Below are 15,204 nucleotides of genomic sequence, written 5' to 3' on the forward strand. Positions count from 1 at the left end.
ATGATGCACCACGCTCTCCCGGCCGAATCTCGACGGTGTACCACTCTCTCCTCGTCGGATCTCGATAATGCACCACGCTCTCTTCGTCGAGATATCATTAATAACTAATTTTGTTAGTTAAGATATCATTAATAACTAATTTTGTTAGTTAGGACAAGTTGGAACACAAAAACTGTTAGGGGACAACTCGTAGGTGAACAAGATCTTTATTCTATTTCAATAAACTACTATTCTGATCCAATCTTACCAATCGTCGCGCTTATTACTTGACTAGAAACTATTACACTCATTTTTGTAGCTGTTCAAAAGAAAGAAAGAGAAAGGAACTAATCAGCAAAGATGCCGAATCAAAAAACAGTGGTGGGATTCGTCGGTCTTGACAAGCTCGGCCTCCGCCTCGCTTCTTCATTGATCCGATCAGGCTATCATGTACAAGCGTATCAGGTCTCTCTCTCTCTTCTCAGCTTCGTTTTTATTACCACTTCGTCTACACTCTAGTTTAGTTCATCTTAAGCAGTTGGTTTAACTGTCTTCTTTGTAAATTACGAAAACAAAAGTTTGTTGGGGACCTTCAGTTAATTCAAGGGCTACATATCTGACCTACCAGTTCAAGTTATTAGGAGCAATCGGTACCTTTTTTTTTTTTTTGTCATTCATAAGCCCGTAGGCAGGAGCAATCGGTTCCTGTTGTACATGGATAAGTACGAAGCTTTAATGCTCAACATTCTCATGTATTGCAAGTTCGCAACTAATGCTAGGAATAGACAGGGGCGGACCCAGCCTGGATTTCGAGTTTTAGTGGTGATCTATCGGGATCGATCAACTTTGCCCCTCTCTGAAATTTTTTTTTGCCCCCTTTGAATGTTTGATTTGTAATTCGGGTTAAATTTAGTGTTAAAATCAAAATAAATTTCTTGAATTATGATTGGTAATTAGAATTTTAAGTTAAAACATTAGAAATTACAAGTCAGAGCATTGGAAATGATAAGTCAAAGCATTATTTTTTTTTTATCGAGTACTCAATTAGTTAATGGGTTTAAATCCGATAAGCTATTTAACCCTGATTCGATATTTTTTTGCCTCCCTGATGAAAATCCTGGCTCCGCCCCTGGGAATAGATATCTTATTTTGCAAATTACACCCTGTATTTTATTTTTATTATTTCCTTTGCATAATACCCAACATTCTCATGTTCTTTTTACTAATACCAGCAACTAGTGAGATATTCGATAAAGATCTGCGACATTGCACCTACGCTTAATGAGCATTTGTTCCAGTTGTCCAACTTCAACTAAAATCAACCGAGGAAATCAGATGTTGAGTTATAAGTTAGTATGAACACATTATGATCAATTTACTAGAACACTATGACAAACTCTGGTGTGTGTTTTGCAAATAACCCAGGCATGTCACGTGTCAGTTGAAATAAATAAGTGTTGGTCACAGTAGCAAATAAGCTAAACATATATCTGTTCTTTTTGGTTTAGCTATTTAGGACGGGCAGGCATGCAAGGATTAAACTAATAACATTGGGTTTTTATTTTATTTTTGATGCAGGAAGATAGTTCTTATGTAAATGATTTTTGCAATTTAGGCGGGGCAAGATGTCAAACCCCAGTAGAGGCAACAAGAGGTAACTCAGTACTAGACGGTCTATACCAGCATTAATTGCGACCTAAAGGTGCTGTGTTGTGTGAACTGTTTTCTCATCCGAGTTGTGTATCTCATTTTATTTTGTTGTAGATGCTACTGTTGCAATACTTGCAAATGTTGGTGATGATATTGCCGATATATCAAGTACAATAGGAGGTACAAAAATAGAGTTTTTTTAATTATCCTATTTTGAAACAAGTATTCCACATTTGCTTCTCGCTTAAAGTGGATGTACCTCCTTCTCTGACCTTACACACAGGTTTGGGAAAGGGCACTACTGTAATTATTGGATCCCAGCTATCGCCTAGTCATTTGCAGAATATTGAAAAGAAGGTTTCAGGTAAATCATTTACAAATACTTTTTTTTTTAGTAAAGGTTGGAGGTCAAGCCAAAAATCATTTACAAATACTATCATTAAAAGAAGATTGGTACTACTTTTGCTGTATTATTTCTGATGTTTACTTTCCCATTCAGAGATGGAGGATGTAACTCTTCTTGATGCATATATCTTTGAAGGATATGCTGAAGCATTGGACCGAGATATTATTGTGAGCAATTATTGGAACCTTGTATTAATTGTGTATTACATTTAAAGAATATATGTTATGTTACCTTCCCATTGTTGGTAATCTCAGGTTGTTGCATCTGGAAAGAAGCATGCGTTGGAGAGGGGTGAACAATTTTTATCAGGTAGAATGAAAATTTCAATTGCCACAGGCCATCTTTCTTATGAAAAGAAAAGTTGGAAAAATAACTTTTGTATGCTTTTATCATACTTTTATTGCTGTTAACTTGAAATTAATAATTTAATGAATTTTTATTCTTCTCCCGAGAAGCTTTAACCGACAAAGTGTATTACTTCGAGAATGAAGTTGGGATTGGAAGGTACATATTATTTATGCACTAAGAATGTTTATTCTTGTCCCTATTAGTCTGATATTTGCTGTTAGCATTGTTTACTTGAGATAACACCAAACTGATACTTCTATGTGATAAAAAAAATGTACAAACTTTTTGATGCTGACCATGTTTCTATGGTTCAAATAAGGTATTTCCCTCAAATTCAAATGATATTAAATAAAACCAGTAAAAGTTGTTTTAAATTCTGCCGAAGATGTGTTGAGAAGTGGTTTGGATAATTTATTATGAAAGCTTATTCATCGGTTGAGAGAAGAAGGTATGTACTTGCCGACCAAGTTGACCGTTATACAAGTATGGTTAAATCCTGGGTTTCATTTGCAAAAACCACATTTATTTCTGATATATCTACTTCTTTTCTAAATTTTGTTTCCTCATTTTCTAACAGTAAAATTAAGTTGGTTAATGATTTACTGGAGTGCATTCACTTGGTGGCATCTGTTGAAGCAACTTTTCTCGGTGCAAGAGCTGGTCTACACCCATCAATTCTCTATGACATCATCTCCAATGCTGCTGGTAGTTCTAGGTGACACCATTATTTTTTAATCTTTTTTCACCAAATTTTTTTTTTTTTTTTTTTCTGAAACTGCTTTTTGAGCTGGCTTTGTTTGTAATAATTTTCAGGGTATTTGTGGAGATGGTCCCGAAACTTCTCGCTGATGATTCTCTGCTAATAGATTATATGAATTCCTTGCTGAAAGATGTGGTGAGGGTTTGAAACTCGGTTATGATTGCTGATTATCATATATAATGTCTTATTAATTAGTCTATATATACTAGAATTTTTTTTCTTTTTCTTGATTTTTAGATGATCCGTTATTGCACTCAGTTGACATACAATAAAGTAATATACCAAATAGGCAAAGATTTTTCTTTCCTCCCACTGTTTTGAATGAAAGAAGAATACATCTGAGATTATTAGTTAGTGTTGTTTTTTTTTTTTTTTTTTCTTTGCCTTTTTTTCATACTTAATTACTTGTTCTATTGGCAGAACTCAGTGATGGATGGGGCAAAGGCTGTCAAATTTCCTCTTCCTCTTCTTGCAGTGGCATACCAGCAATTAATAAACGGTAGTTAAAAGTAGATAATAATGCCACGTACCATGGATAAGTTTCATTTCGTATGCAATTTGTACTGTGGTACAAATTGGCTTTAATGCTTAACAGTGCACCCTATTAGACAAATAACTTTTTCAAATTGTACAGGTCAGGCCTTTTTAGACTTCTAGTTAGTTTTGCACCAGTTACATTCTGTATGACAAACTCTAGTACCATAACCACTGCTGGTTGATATGGTGATTGTTTGTACAAAATCCATTGGTCAGTGGAGATGATATGCAAATTGGGAATTTCAACACTATTATTTTTCTTTGTTCAGGTTGTTCCATGAAGGTTGGCGGTGAACTCTCTCCCTCACCAACAAAGGTAGATTTTTTAAGTTCTGAGAACAACAGTGACATCTTTAAGAGCTTGTTGTGTCACTTTCATACTTAGCCTCTTTTTTAAAAATATTTCAAACTATTGCTCGTCTGCCAAAAGAATTGGTAATTCAAATGGCTTTGCAAAACTTTTTTGTAAATATTTTTTTAAAAGGAAGATTTTGCAATGGCAATCACAATAAATTTTGCAAAATATAATTTCAAGGATACATTTGGAAACCTCTGTGTTAGCATAACTTTCTAGAAATTGTTCAAAGCCTTCTGAAGAAAATAATTTTTGCGAAAGCTGAGAAAACAATAATTTCGTAAACTTCAGTTTTTTTTTTAGCCATATTTCTTTCCTTGAAGTAGCCTATATTTCCAAGCCACAAGATTGGTAGAGCCAAATTATTGAGAAACAATCAAATATAGACAAATACGCCTTAGCTTTAGAAATTTAATGCTTCTGTTATTATTGGCCATTTTACTTTGTAATATTCATTACAAACTGAGGAATATAATTTGCAGGCTTATGAGCAAATATATGGCATGAACATCAGAGATGCAATGAATCAGCCCTCATATGATCCTAGTGAGTTGGCCCAAGAGCTTACTGCAACAGCTAAGGGTGTTCAGAAAATTGGATTTATCGGGCTCGGTGCCATGGGCTTTGGCATGGCTTCACATTTGCTAAAATCAGGCTTCTCTGTTATTGCATATGATGTAAGATCGGATTTTATTACTTATATTTCTAATGACCGGTGTCCCAAGCCAGAAAAAAGGAGGAGGGTTGTGATAGGCGTAGCGAGCTATTGTAAAATACAGCCTCTTTATGGAAATGAAACCCTCACTTGGGTTTAATTTCTAGCCTTACCCGACTTATTTGGGACTAAAGGCTTTGTTGTTGTTGTTGTAATGTAATGATTGGTAACTGCTAGATGCTGGTTATTTAAGTTACCTGCTACCTGTGAAGCAAGGTATAGTAGCCGTTGCTTTACATTATAATTTTTGACGTGGCCTTCAAATGTACAAATTTTCCATCAGTATTTGAGTTATTGTTTTGTACAAATATTTCTAAAAAGCCTTTCTTGTATGACGTGATAGCAAAAGAGCCTCAAGTTTAGGTTTGCAGGCTTGCAGCATCTTTGTACAATTTGACCTAAAACATGTTTGAGTTTACCCAAAATACAATAGATTTCACAAGCATTTTTTGGTACACTTTAAGCTCATTTCTGTGTGTATTCCTTTATTGTAAATTTTTTCTAAGAAAAATATACATTCTTTTTTGGTATTATAGGTGTATAAGCCGACATTAGTGAAATTTGCTGAATTAGGTGGTTTAATTGGGACTTCTCCTCAGGAAATATCCCAAGGTATCTTGCAGTTTAAACTTTGAAGTCATATTCAAGTTTTCATTGATCTACTGCTCTGCTCCAAAATCACCCCTACTGCACCAAGAAAATAAAAGAATCTCAACTGATGCAATTTGATAGATAGGTTAAAAATTATCTCAACTGATTAATAGCTATAGCTTAGATAGGTTGTGTACCCAATTTGATGCAATTTCGGAATTGTTCGGTCGTCGATGAAATGCTGATAAAACTGAACAGTTAAAATTTTCAAACCGCTCGATGGATGATCAAGTAGCTTTCAAATTGGATCAAATTTGATACGGAACCCATCGAACTGCAAAGATATTTTCTAACTTAGATAATTATTTGATTAGTTGCTGCAGTGTTCTAATTAGTTTGTTGTCAACATAACTTATCTTTTACATAAAATACTGTTGTTTGCAGAAGTGCAAGTGCTCTTAATAATGGTTGCAACTGAGGCACAAGCTGAAAGTGTTCTATATGGGGACACTGGTGCACTATCAAGTAACAAAATGACATATCAAATTCTTTAATCTTCTTTTATCCTTTGTTGTTCTATTTCTCTCATAAGAGAAGCTCCCTATTTTCTATTTTTTTTTAAATGATTTCCCACTTGTTTTGTTATGTCAACAGCCGTTCCAGTTGGTACATCAATAATCCTTTGTTCTACTGTCTCTCCTGGGTATGTAACCCTTCTTGAACAAAGGTTAAAAGGTGAGCCATCCCTTTGTGTATTTGTTTCTGCATTTCCATTTAAAGGTTTAATCTGTAAAGCTTTACCTATTTGCATGTTTCAATGTTTTAATTTGACCCCTGAACTTGTATAAATTAATGCAGATGGAAGTAAGGATTTGAAATTAATCGATGCGCCGGTATCTGGTGGTGTCATAAGGGCAGCTGATGGAACCCTGACAGTATGAATTTTGCTCTAATTTGTTAAAAAAACATTTTTCTGAGAGTAAAATAATTGAATGGAATTGATGTTTTATTATCGAAAATTTGTCATCCTTTAAATAGATAATGGCTTCAGGCACAAATGAAGCACTTCAGAGCTGTGGCTATGTTCTCTCAGGTAATGAATTATGTTTTTCCTTCTTTTTAAATAATTAGTTTTATACCATGGATTGTATATAATTAATAACTTACATGAACTACAGCATTAAGCGAGAAGCTTTACATCATAAAAGGCGGATGTGGAGCGGCTAGGTAAAAAGACACAGAACTCATATTTTACTTGGGAATTGTGAAAACAAAAACACCTACGAATTGAGCATTTGTGAAAATTCCCTTAATTTATGGTCAAACAACATACTACTGACTGGGTGTCCGAAAAGTGGTCACTCAGCCCTAGTTCCCTAAACCCAATCAAATCCCTAACCATATTACAATAGTAGGGTCAAAAAACACTGTTCTCTCTTCTTTCTCGCTTATTCTTTGCCTCATTTCCGCTGCACATAGCTTAAATGTGAATAAAAATTAAAATAAACATTGGTTTTGTGCAAAGATAATGGAAGGGACTATCAGTAGGGAAGTTAACTTAGAGACAAATGACTACATTGTTAGATTATTCTTCTCCTCACTTTTTGAAAATGCAAAAATAAAGGATGTTTCTTAAAACAAGGACAACATGGGTTACTTTTGTAATCTCTGATCCACAAATTCAAGTGAAATGCACTCTAGTACCAAAAATTCATGTTGTCTTTCTATTCTTATATATTTTTTTTTTTTTTTTGTGAAACCAGTTCTGTGAAGATGGTGAACCAGTTGCTTGCTGGGGTCCACATTGCATCCTCTGCTGAGGCAATTGCATTCGGAGCTCGATTAGGTATTGGGACAAGAAAGTTGTTTGAAATTCTTCAACATTCGAGAGGCTATTCATGGTATATTCTCTTTTTTCTTGTCCACTATTTTGAAAAGGGTAATTTGATTCTTACTTTGCAATGTTTTTGAGTACCAAGTGTAACCCTACAAAAAAGGATCAGTGCCATGCATAATTTTATAACCAGTATATGTTAGAAAGTGTTATACCCTTTCATTACATTAGATGGGTTTTCTGTACCCTCACTTTCCTCTTCACATTAAAGGACACTCTTGTTACTCTCCTTTGACACTATTTATTTCAGCATAATGAGGCAGAAAAGAATCATAATTTGGGTATTTTGAGATGTTACTGGGGAAGTAAAAAAAAAAATGATGTTTTGCATGCTTTAGTGGGGCATTTAAGATGCTCACTCTACAGAGTAGATCATTGGACACTGGATTCAGTCGATCAGTATCTGTACTAGACTTGACTACTATCCGTGAAGTTCCTCCTTTCAATTCTCTGTCTATAAGTCCCTGCTAAAACCTTCAGAAATATGGCATAATTCAGAATGAATGCCCAATCAGAATTTATTGATTTTGCATTACTGATGTATAGGTTCTGTACATTGATTAATGAACCAATTTATCAGGATGTTTGGTAACCGGGTGCCACACATGCTAGAGAGTGATTACAAGCCCTATTCTGCTATAGACATCTTTGTCAAAGATCTTGTATGTATAATTATGTCTCTTAACTTTGAATATTTGTTTGAACTTCCAAGGATAGATAGGATTACTTCACAAAACTTGATTTTAACTTTGGCTTTCAGGGAATTGTTTGTAATGAAAGCTCCAAGGTGAAAATACCGGTGCATGTTTCTAGCATTGCTCATCAACTGTTTATCTCAGGTACTGTTGTTTAATTGCATCCATCAGACAAGCATGGTACTACCTCATTGCCATTCTTTCTTTTCTTTTTTCCATCTTTTCGGTCCTGTGAATATATAGATCCTTGTTTAAGCTTATGTCAACCATTGGATATATTGGATTTTCATTAATTATGTCATATTGATAATAGGTTCTGCCTCCGGTTGGGGTCGATATGATGATTCTGCTGTAGTTAAGGTTTAAGAACTTAATTTCTGCATCTTTAACATTTTGAAAGGTTTAATTTTACATTTCTATTTCTCAATATAAGTTCATATTCAGGTTTATGAGACATTGACTGGGGTCAAAGTTGAAGGGAAGCATGCTATCCTGAGCAAAACAGATGTACTAAATTCTCTTCCCTCTGAGTTTGGGGAGAATCCAATGGAAAATCAAGATATTATCGGAAATCTAAATTCAAAGGTATTAGTTGTGTTGGATGATGACCCAACTGGGACGCAGACCGTTCATGACATACAAGTTCTGACTGAATGGTAACTCCAACTCCCCCCCCCCCCCCTTTTGAGTGAAACATAGTGTACATGAAAGAATATGGTGCTCTACCTGGTTGTATGTACCAGTTTGGCCACCTTTTTTTATCTTTCTTCTTTTTCCACTTTTGTGCTTCATTTGTCCCTTATTGCGATTTGAGGGTAGAGGCTGGCATGAACTGTGTTTACTTTGGGTATTTGCAGAGTGGACCCTTAAATTGGGTCTTACTTTCAAACTGGAGACAAAAGTAGGTGCAATTCTGATCACAGCTGTATCAGTATATAGGCACAGTTGTGTTGATGATCAATCCTATATCAGTACATATGGGCATTGTAAAATACTAAATTCTTCTCTTTCTCATTTTCAGCTCAAAATTGTGTAGGGCCCCTTTTACTATCTACATGTCTTAAATGCATTAGCCTCTAGTTAAAAAAAATATATACAATGGTTTTTACAAAGTTATATTTTCTAATTATAGGAGTACCGAGACTCTGGTCGAGCAATTTGGGAAGAAACCTACCTGTTTTTTCATTTTGACAAACTCAAGGGCATTGAGTTCTGATAAGGTACTAGCTATAGTTGACCAAATAATAACAATAATACACTTTCTGGTTACTTTTATATGGAGTCTTTTTTGCTAAATCATCTGAAATATGCAGGCTGTGTCTCTGACAAAAGAAATCTGTAAAAATTTGGAAGCTGCAGCAAAGCAAGTGGCAGGAACTAGTTACACTGTGGTTTTACGAGGTGATTCAACCCTTCGTGGTCATTTTCCTGAGGTAAGAGATTTTCACCCCTTTAAAATCCATCCTTCTATTATATATGTTTTCTTTTACTTCCTAGAATAATGACTTCATTTTTTAGGAAGCTGATGCAGCTGTTTCAGTATTAGGAGAGATGGATGCATGGATCATATGTCCATTCTTCCTTCAAGGAGGGAGATACACAATTCATGATATCCATTATGTTGCCGACTCGGATAGGTATGTACTGCCACGTACTCTTCACATGGCTTCTTAGTACTGGTTAGTACAGTAGGCCTTGAAACAATGACAAAACATAACTATTTTCTTTTTTTAAGATTGATCCCGGCTGGTGAAACTGAATTTGCCAAGGATGCATCATTTGGATATAAATCTTCTAATCTCAAGGAGGTATCTCTTCCAATTATTTATATACATCATTTCATCTCCATGAGTAAAGGAACTTCTAGCTTATTAATAATGGAAAAAATTCATATCATGGATGACTAGTGGGTTGAAGAGAAAACCAAGGGGCGTGTGCTGGCAAGCAGCGTTTCATCTATATCAATTGATCATTTGCGTAAAGAAGGGCCTGATTCAGTTTGTAAGCACCTCTGCAATTTAAAAAAGGTATACATGTTGCCTCATTTGTTTGTTTTTTGTTTTTGAAAGTTGCACCCAATATTTCCTTTTTCTGGGGAATGTATGGCATTTATATTATTTCAATGGCAGAAGCAATTTCTTGACAATCTGCATAATACACAGCCCATGAAATTGGCCCCTTTTTTCAAGTTTTAACTATGTTAAGATTTCATGTTAAATGAACAAACCTTGCAGGGATCAGTTTGCATTGTTAATGCGGCAAGTGACAGAGACATGTCTGTATTTGCTGCTGGAATGATAAAGGTACTAGACCTCTGCAAATCTTGTACCTTTCTTTTTCAAAAATATGATATATTTTACTAGTTTTAACTTGTTATCTCCATAGGCTGAAAGGAAAGGGAAGCGGTTTCTCTGCCGAACTGCTGCAAGCTTCGTCAGTGCAAGAATTGGTATCATACCGAAACCTCCATTGCAACCGAAAGACCTTGGAATTAAAAGAGATTCTTGTGGAGGCCTTATAGTTGTAGGCTCTTATGTTCCAAAAACTACAAAACAGGTTCCATCTGTTATTTTCTCTTTATTTTCCTATTATTGGTTATCAATTGGGCCCATGGATATATGTTAACTATTAGCTGAAGAGAACCCCAAACAAGCACAACTAAAGAAAAATAAAATTTTGAAAACTATTAATAAGATGCTGCGTGCATTAGTAATGCACTAGTAAGGTAATATATGTATTTACTTTGTGACAAAAAAATTAAGAAAGATCTAAATATTACAAGATATCTGAAATGGCCTGGAAATGTAGATTAAATTTGTTTATTTTATTTACCACTCCTTTGTCAAAGAAGCAAAATGTCTTAATTTTTGAACTTATTGTTAGGTTGAAGAGCTCCTGTCACAATTCAGTGCCAATCTGAAAATAATAGAGGTAAATTTCTTTCACGATCTGCACCACACCTTATTTGATAATTTCTGATTCTTTTTTATTTCATGCATATATGCAGATATCTGTGGATAATGTCTCAATGAAGTCACTAGAAGAAAGAGAGGAAGAGATCTACTGTGCTTCTGAGATGGCCAGTGCATCCATTAGAGCATTCAAAGACACTCTTATAATCACGAGCAGGAAGCTCATTACCGGAAAATGTTGGTTTTGCAATTTCCGGAATATCACACATTTCAAATTTATTTCATGTTATTTAAATTTTTTATCTAGCATTCTCTTTTCTCTTCTCTTTTCAGCTCCTGAAGAAAGTTTAGAGATAAATTACAAAGTCAGCTCTGCACTAGTAGACATAATCAGAAGAATTGATGCCCGGCCTCGTTATATCATTGCTAAGGTAAATAACAATCTGAAATAAGAACTGAAAGGGGAATGAAGGAAAAAAGGAGGCATATTTCCAGATTTTTCCTGGTTTACAGTATCTTTGTTAGTTACTTTTTTTATGTAGTTATGCAATTCAAGGTGGGTTGTGATAATTTTGTCAAATTTAGGTTCATATTGATATGTAATTACACATTGAGGATTTGCTGAGGCAAATTTGGTCCCTGATTGATGCTAGTTGAGGCAAAATCCAGGTTAACCTGGATGTTGAGGCAAATTTGGGCACATAGAGCTGCAACTGACTTATTGCACAATCAATGGCTGATTGATACCAATTTGGGTTGGGTTGATGCGCAGTTGCATTGCTGAGTCCTAGTTGACACAAATTGGGTTAAATCAAGTCTTGCTGCATGTGTTAACGGAGACAAATTTGAGATAAACTGAGACTTATTAAAGGTCTTAATTGTGCTTTTGGGGGTATTATATACTGCCAGACACACAAAGGTCTTAGCTTTGTACAAATAAATTCCTTATAGTAGTTTAATACGCAGGGAGGAATTACATCATCCGATCTCGCCACAAAAGCACTAAATGCAAAATGTGCCACTGTAATAGGTCAGGCTCTACCTGGCGTGCCTCTCTGGCAGCTTGGACCGGAAAGTAAACATCCCAGTGTTCCTTATATTGTTTTCCCGGGTAATTATCAGTCATATTTATCTCTTTTTTTATTGTTTTACCAGGTAATTATTAGTCATTATTATTTTTTTATTCATTATTTTCGGCAAGTTAGCCATTTGACTAATGATAGTCAACTTTAATAACAGGTAATGTTGGTGATAATGAGGCTCTAGCTAAAGTGGCCAAAACCTGGGCACAGCCTCCCAGATGTTCAACAAAGGAGCTTCTTGATGTAAGATTGGGTGGCTTCAGTTAATTTATTGTATGAACATTTTTATGTGTGTTAAAATAAAGTACTACACGCACCACTGCAAAATGAGAAATAACTGATATAACTCCCTAAACATGTAAAACATCACATGTAAACATGCTTTCTTAATTTCTTTGAAAGTGCCCAATTAGTCTTTCCTCCCTCCTGTTTATATGGTTATGAGGTGAGCAAGGAGAGGTACATTGGGCATTTAATGAATATGGGAAGTGAAGGATACATACGATATTATTTATGTTTGGCTGGGATATATGGAATGTTCATCATTTTGCAAGGTTCTGTTTGTTATCTTGACAAATTATAGGGAGGTAAGTGATGTTGCTCTTCATTTTATTTTTAACAATTACTTAAAACGGTTTTTATTATTTTGAAAGAATGCGGAGAAGGGTGGGTATGCAATTGGTGCTTTCAATGTGTATAACATGGAGGGTGTTGAGGCTGTCATTTCAGCAGCCGAGACTGCAAACAGCCCTGCCATCTTACAGGTAGACTCAAGTCACGAGAACTATAATAATATTTCATCAACTCTAAATTTTATTTGCACTGCTAAATTTAGATAAATACTTACCTGTGTAGATTCACCCTGGTTCATTGAAAGAGGGAGGTCTCCCCTTGATTTCATGCTGCCTTGCTGCTGCTGATCGGGCCCGAGTAAGCGTCTATTCATAATGCTAATATTTATTATGGCAATGTCAGTGACGTAATAATGCTCATGTTATTGTCATTTTTGCCACGTCAGGTGCCAATTACGGTGCATTATGACCACGGCAACTCAAAATCAGACCTGCTTGATGCTCTTGAGCTGGTGAGTACTGAAATCATTTTTTCAGGATGCCTGTACACGGTTTCACATTATAGACCTAACCCATTGTTGTAACTTTTTGCAGGGTTTTGATTCAGTCATGGCAGATGGGTCATACCTCCCATTAGATGAGAACATATCATTCACTAAGTTCATATCGTCTTTGGCTCATGAGAAAGGAATACTGGTTGAGGCCGAGCTAGGCCGCCTGTCCGGAACTGAAGATGGGTTAACAGTTGAAGAGTACGAAGCGAAGTTAACTGATGTAGCTCAGGTTGTTTATCTTTCTATATTTGCTTGGCATTCTGGAATTCTATGGTTGCATAACTAGGGGTGCAAAAATTGCAAATTTTTGTCATATTCTGCTTTTACCAGCACTAAATTGGTTGATTATGATTCTGATTGTTTAACATCACTATTTATTATGTCATGAAGGCCTCAAAATTCATGGATGAGACGAATATCGATGCCCTAGCTGTGTGTATTGGAAATGTTCATGGGAAATACCCACTTGGCGGACCAAATCTCAGGCTTGATTTGTTAAAGGTCCAGAAATTTGAATTTTCTAAGGATACTTGTTTGAGTCTTCACTTTTCTTATATCTAGTTACTGTTTGACAGGAGCTTCGTCAGTTGACCATGAAAAAAGGAGTCAGCTTGGTTCTCCATGGAGCCTCTGGTCTTTCTCGGGATCTTGTAGAGGTGCACTTCTCTCTTTACAAAAGCTGAGTTTGTAATTTAGTATTTGGAATTATTCAATTTATAATTTGTATATCTTGCCAGGAATGCATAAACTTGGGTGTGAGAAAATTTAATGTGAATACTGAGGTTAGAAGTGCTTATCTGGAATCTCTGAAGAAGCCGCAAAAGGATTTGGTTCAAGTGATGGCTTCTGCAAAGGAGGCTATGAAAGTCATTATTTCAGAGAAAATGCACCTCTTTGGATCAGCCGGCAAAGCATAAGCAAGGTGTGGCACTGCGATTTTCTCCATTTTCCTTTTTTTTTTTTTTCCTTATTTTACTTTTTCCTCTTTCTTTTTTCTTTTTGGATTCTGGTTCATAGATGTTGGTACATACTGGTACCGTATTACATTATTTCTTTTTCTGGGTTCTTTTATGGGTTTTTCGGGTCCTTGCGACATCAGCAGAAAGCCTTCGCGCTCTAATCTAGAAGCTGCATTTTTTATTTACTTAGAAAAATAAATGAAAATAATCGAATAATGAATGAATAAATAAGATTTGGTTTGTAATAAGGTGCTCATCATTCACCAGTAGGTTAGATGCAAAGAAGAAAAAAACAAGTTAATCCCCTTTTCTTTGGCGTCTCTAGAAATATGTTATCAGAACATTTTGGTTAATAAAAAAAGAACATTTGTAATGTACTAATGTTGTATGAAAAATTTCGTATGTCGTTTTGTATAACACTTTCATCTTTTGGATGCACCGAAGCAGTACTTTCGAAAATTCCCTTTTGCACTTTTCTGAACTTTGTTCAGTAAAAGTTAATTACATTTGTTTTGTACTCAAAACTTGGTCTTAACTTCAATCAAAAGATTGATTGATGACAAAATTAATTCACTTATATTACAAACCAATCAACTCTGCTAACAGTATTTCTTTCCAAAAAAATTGGTTATCTATAAAACTTTTTTTTTTTTTGCCACCACTATACGACACCAAACCAATCAACTTTAGAACTGCAAACAAGCGCAAAAAGTTGAATTATGTTCATGATAAGAACATGAAGTGACATGTAAATCCTTGGCACTGGAGTTTTCCAATGATTCGGTGATGTGCAGTTGTGCACCACCTATCCACAGGGTTACTTTACACGTAAGATGTGGTGGTATTAATGAACCTGTTTGGCACCATTGGAGAAAAAGATGTATACAGTGATTAAATTTAGACTACCTGCAGTCTTTGTATCTTTCTTCAGACTGCCTTGCACTCGTCTGATTCATTGATAGAGATTAGACTTCTAATATCAAAATCTTGACAGCCACTGTCAAGCTTCTAAAAAAGAAAAAGGAAAAACAGAGAGTTCCATTTTCAATTGATCACACAATATTTCTTTCTCTTATCTTTTGAAAGCTTGGCAGTGGCTATCAAGAATCACTGTTGCCTTCTCTTTCTCGCTCTCTTTGCTCTCTTTCTTTTTTAGTTGTCAACATACAGTGCAACAGTATTGAATTGTTTAGTT

General features: G+C 35.3%; 1 protein-coding gene across 3 annotated transcripts; it reads left to right on the forward strand.

Annotated features, from left to right (window-relative positions):
- The first annotated feature begins 278 nt into the window (after positions 1 to 278).
- On the forward strand, positions 279 to 14,390 carry LOC144555256 (ketose-bisphosphate aldolase class-II family protein). Of its 3 annotated transcripts, XM_078303534.1 has the most exons (42): positions 280 to 444; positions 1,558 to 1,633; positions 1,744 to 1,809; positions 1,913 to 1,993; positions 2,129 to 2,202; positions 2,290 to 2,344; positions 2,491 to 2,539; positions 2,961 to 3,098; positions 3,197 to 3,278; positions 3,564 to 3,642; positions 3,950 to 3,996; positions 4,518 to 4,712; positions 5,287 to 5,362; positions 5,786 to 5,866; positions 5,996 to 6,076; positions 6,200 to 6,276; positions 6,380 to 6,434; positions 6,520 to 6,568; positions 7,105 to 7,242; positions 7,816 to 7,897; positions 7,996 to 8,074; positions 8,244 to 8,290; positions 8,375 to 8,586; positions 9,063 to 9,150; positions 9,244 to 9,363; positions 9,449 to 9,567; positions 9,666 to 9,738; positions 9,838 to 9,957; positions 10,165 to 10,233; positions 10,316 to 10,486; positions 10,814 to 10,861; positions 10,938 to 11,079; positions 11,176 to 11,273; positions 11,809 to 11,953; positions 12,082 to 12,167; positions 12,578 to 12,688; positions 12,780 to 12,854; positions 12,943 to 13,008; positions 13,091 to 13,279; positions 13,441 to 13,551; positions 13,626 to 13,706; positions 13,788 to 14,390. In XM_078303534.1, exons 1-42 carry the CDS (start codon positions 340 to 342, stop codon positions 13,965 to 13,967), a joined length of 4,116 nt encoding a protein of 1,371 aa, XP_078159660.1. In that variant the 5' UTR covers positions 280 to 339; the 3' UTR covers positions 13,968 to 14,390. The 3 variants fall into 3 exon arrangements, with proteins under 3 accessions (XP_078159661.1, XP_078159660.1, XP_078159662.1); XM_078303535.1 differs by lacking the exon at positions 10,165 to 10,233 and having other exon boundaries at positions 279 to 444; XM_078303536.1 differs by lacking the exons at positions 280 to 444; positions 1,558 to 1,633; positions 1,744 to 1,809; ... (2 more) ...; positions 2,290 to 2,344; positions 2,491 to 2,539 and having other exon boundaries at positions 2,984 to 3,088.
- The last annotated feature ends 814 nt before the right edge of the window (positions 14,391 to 15,204 follow it).

This window comes from Carex rostrata, chromosome 6 (genome assembly GCF_964058835.1).
Source record: "Carex rostrata chromosome 6, lpCarRost1.2, whole genome shotgun sequence".
In the NCBI taxonomy this organism is placed as follows: domain Eukaryota; kingdom Viridiplantae; phylum Streptophyta; class Magnoliopsida; order Poales; family Cyperaceae; genus Carex; species Carex rostrata.

Bases quoted from the DNA above. Each gene is read 5' to 3' on its own strand.
- LOC144555256 (XM_078303534.1), top strand. From the start codon at position 340: ATGCCGAATCAAAAAACAGTGGTGGGATTCGTCGGTCTTGACAAGCTC. The intron at 8,587-9,062 runs GTAACTCCAACT...TTCTAATTATAG, and splicing joins ATACAAGTTCTGACTGAATG to GAGTACCGAGACTCTGGTCG. The intron at 9,739-9,837 runs GTATCTCTTCCA...ATGGATGACTAG, and splicing joins AATCTTCTAATCTCAAGGAG to TGGGTTGAAGAGAAAACCAA.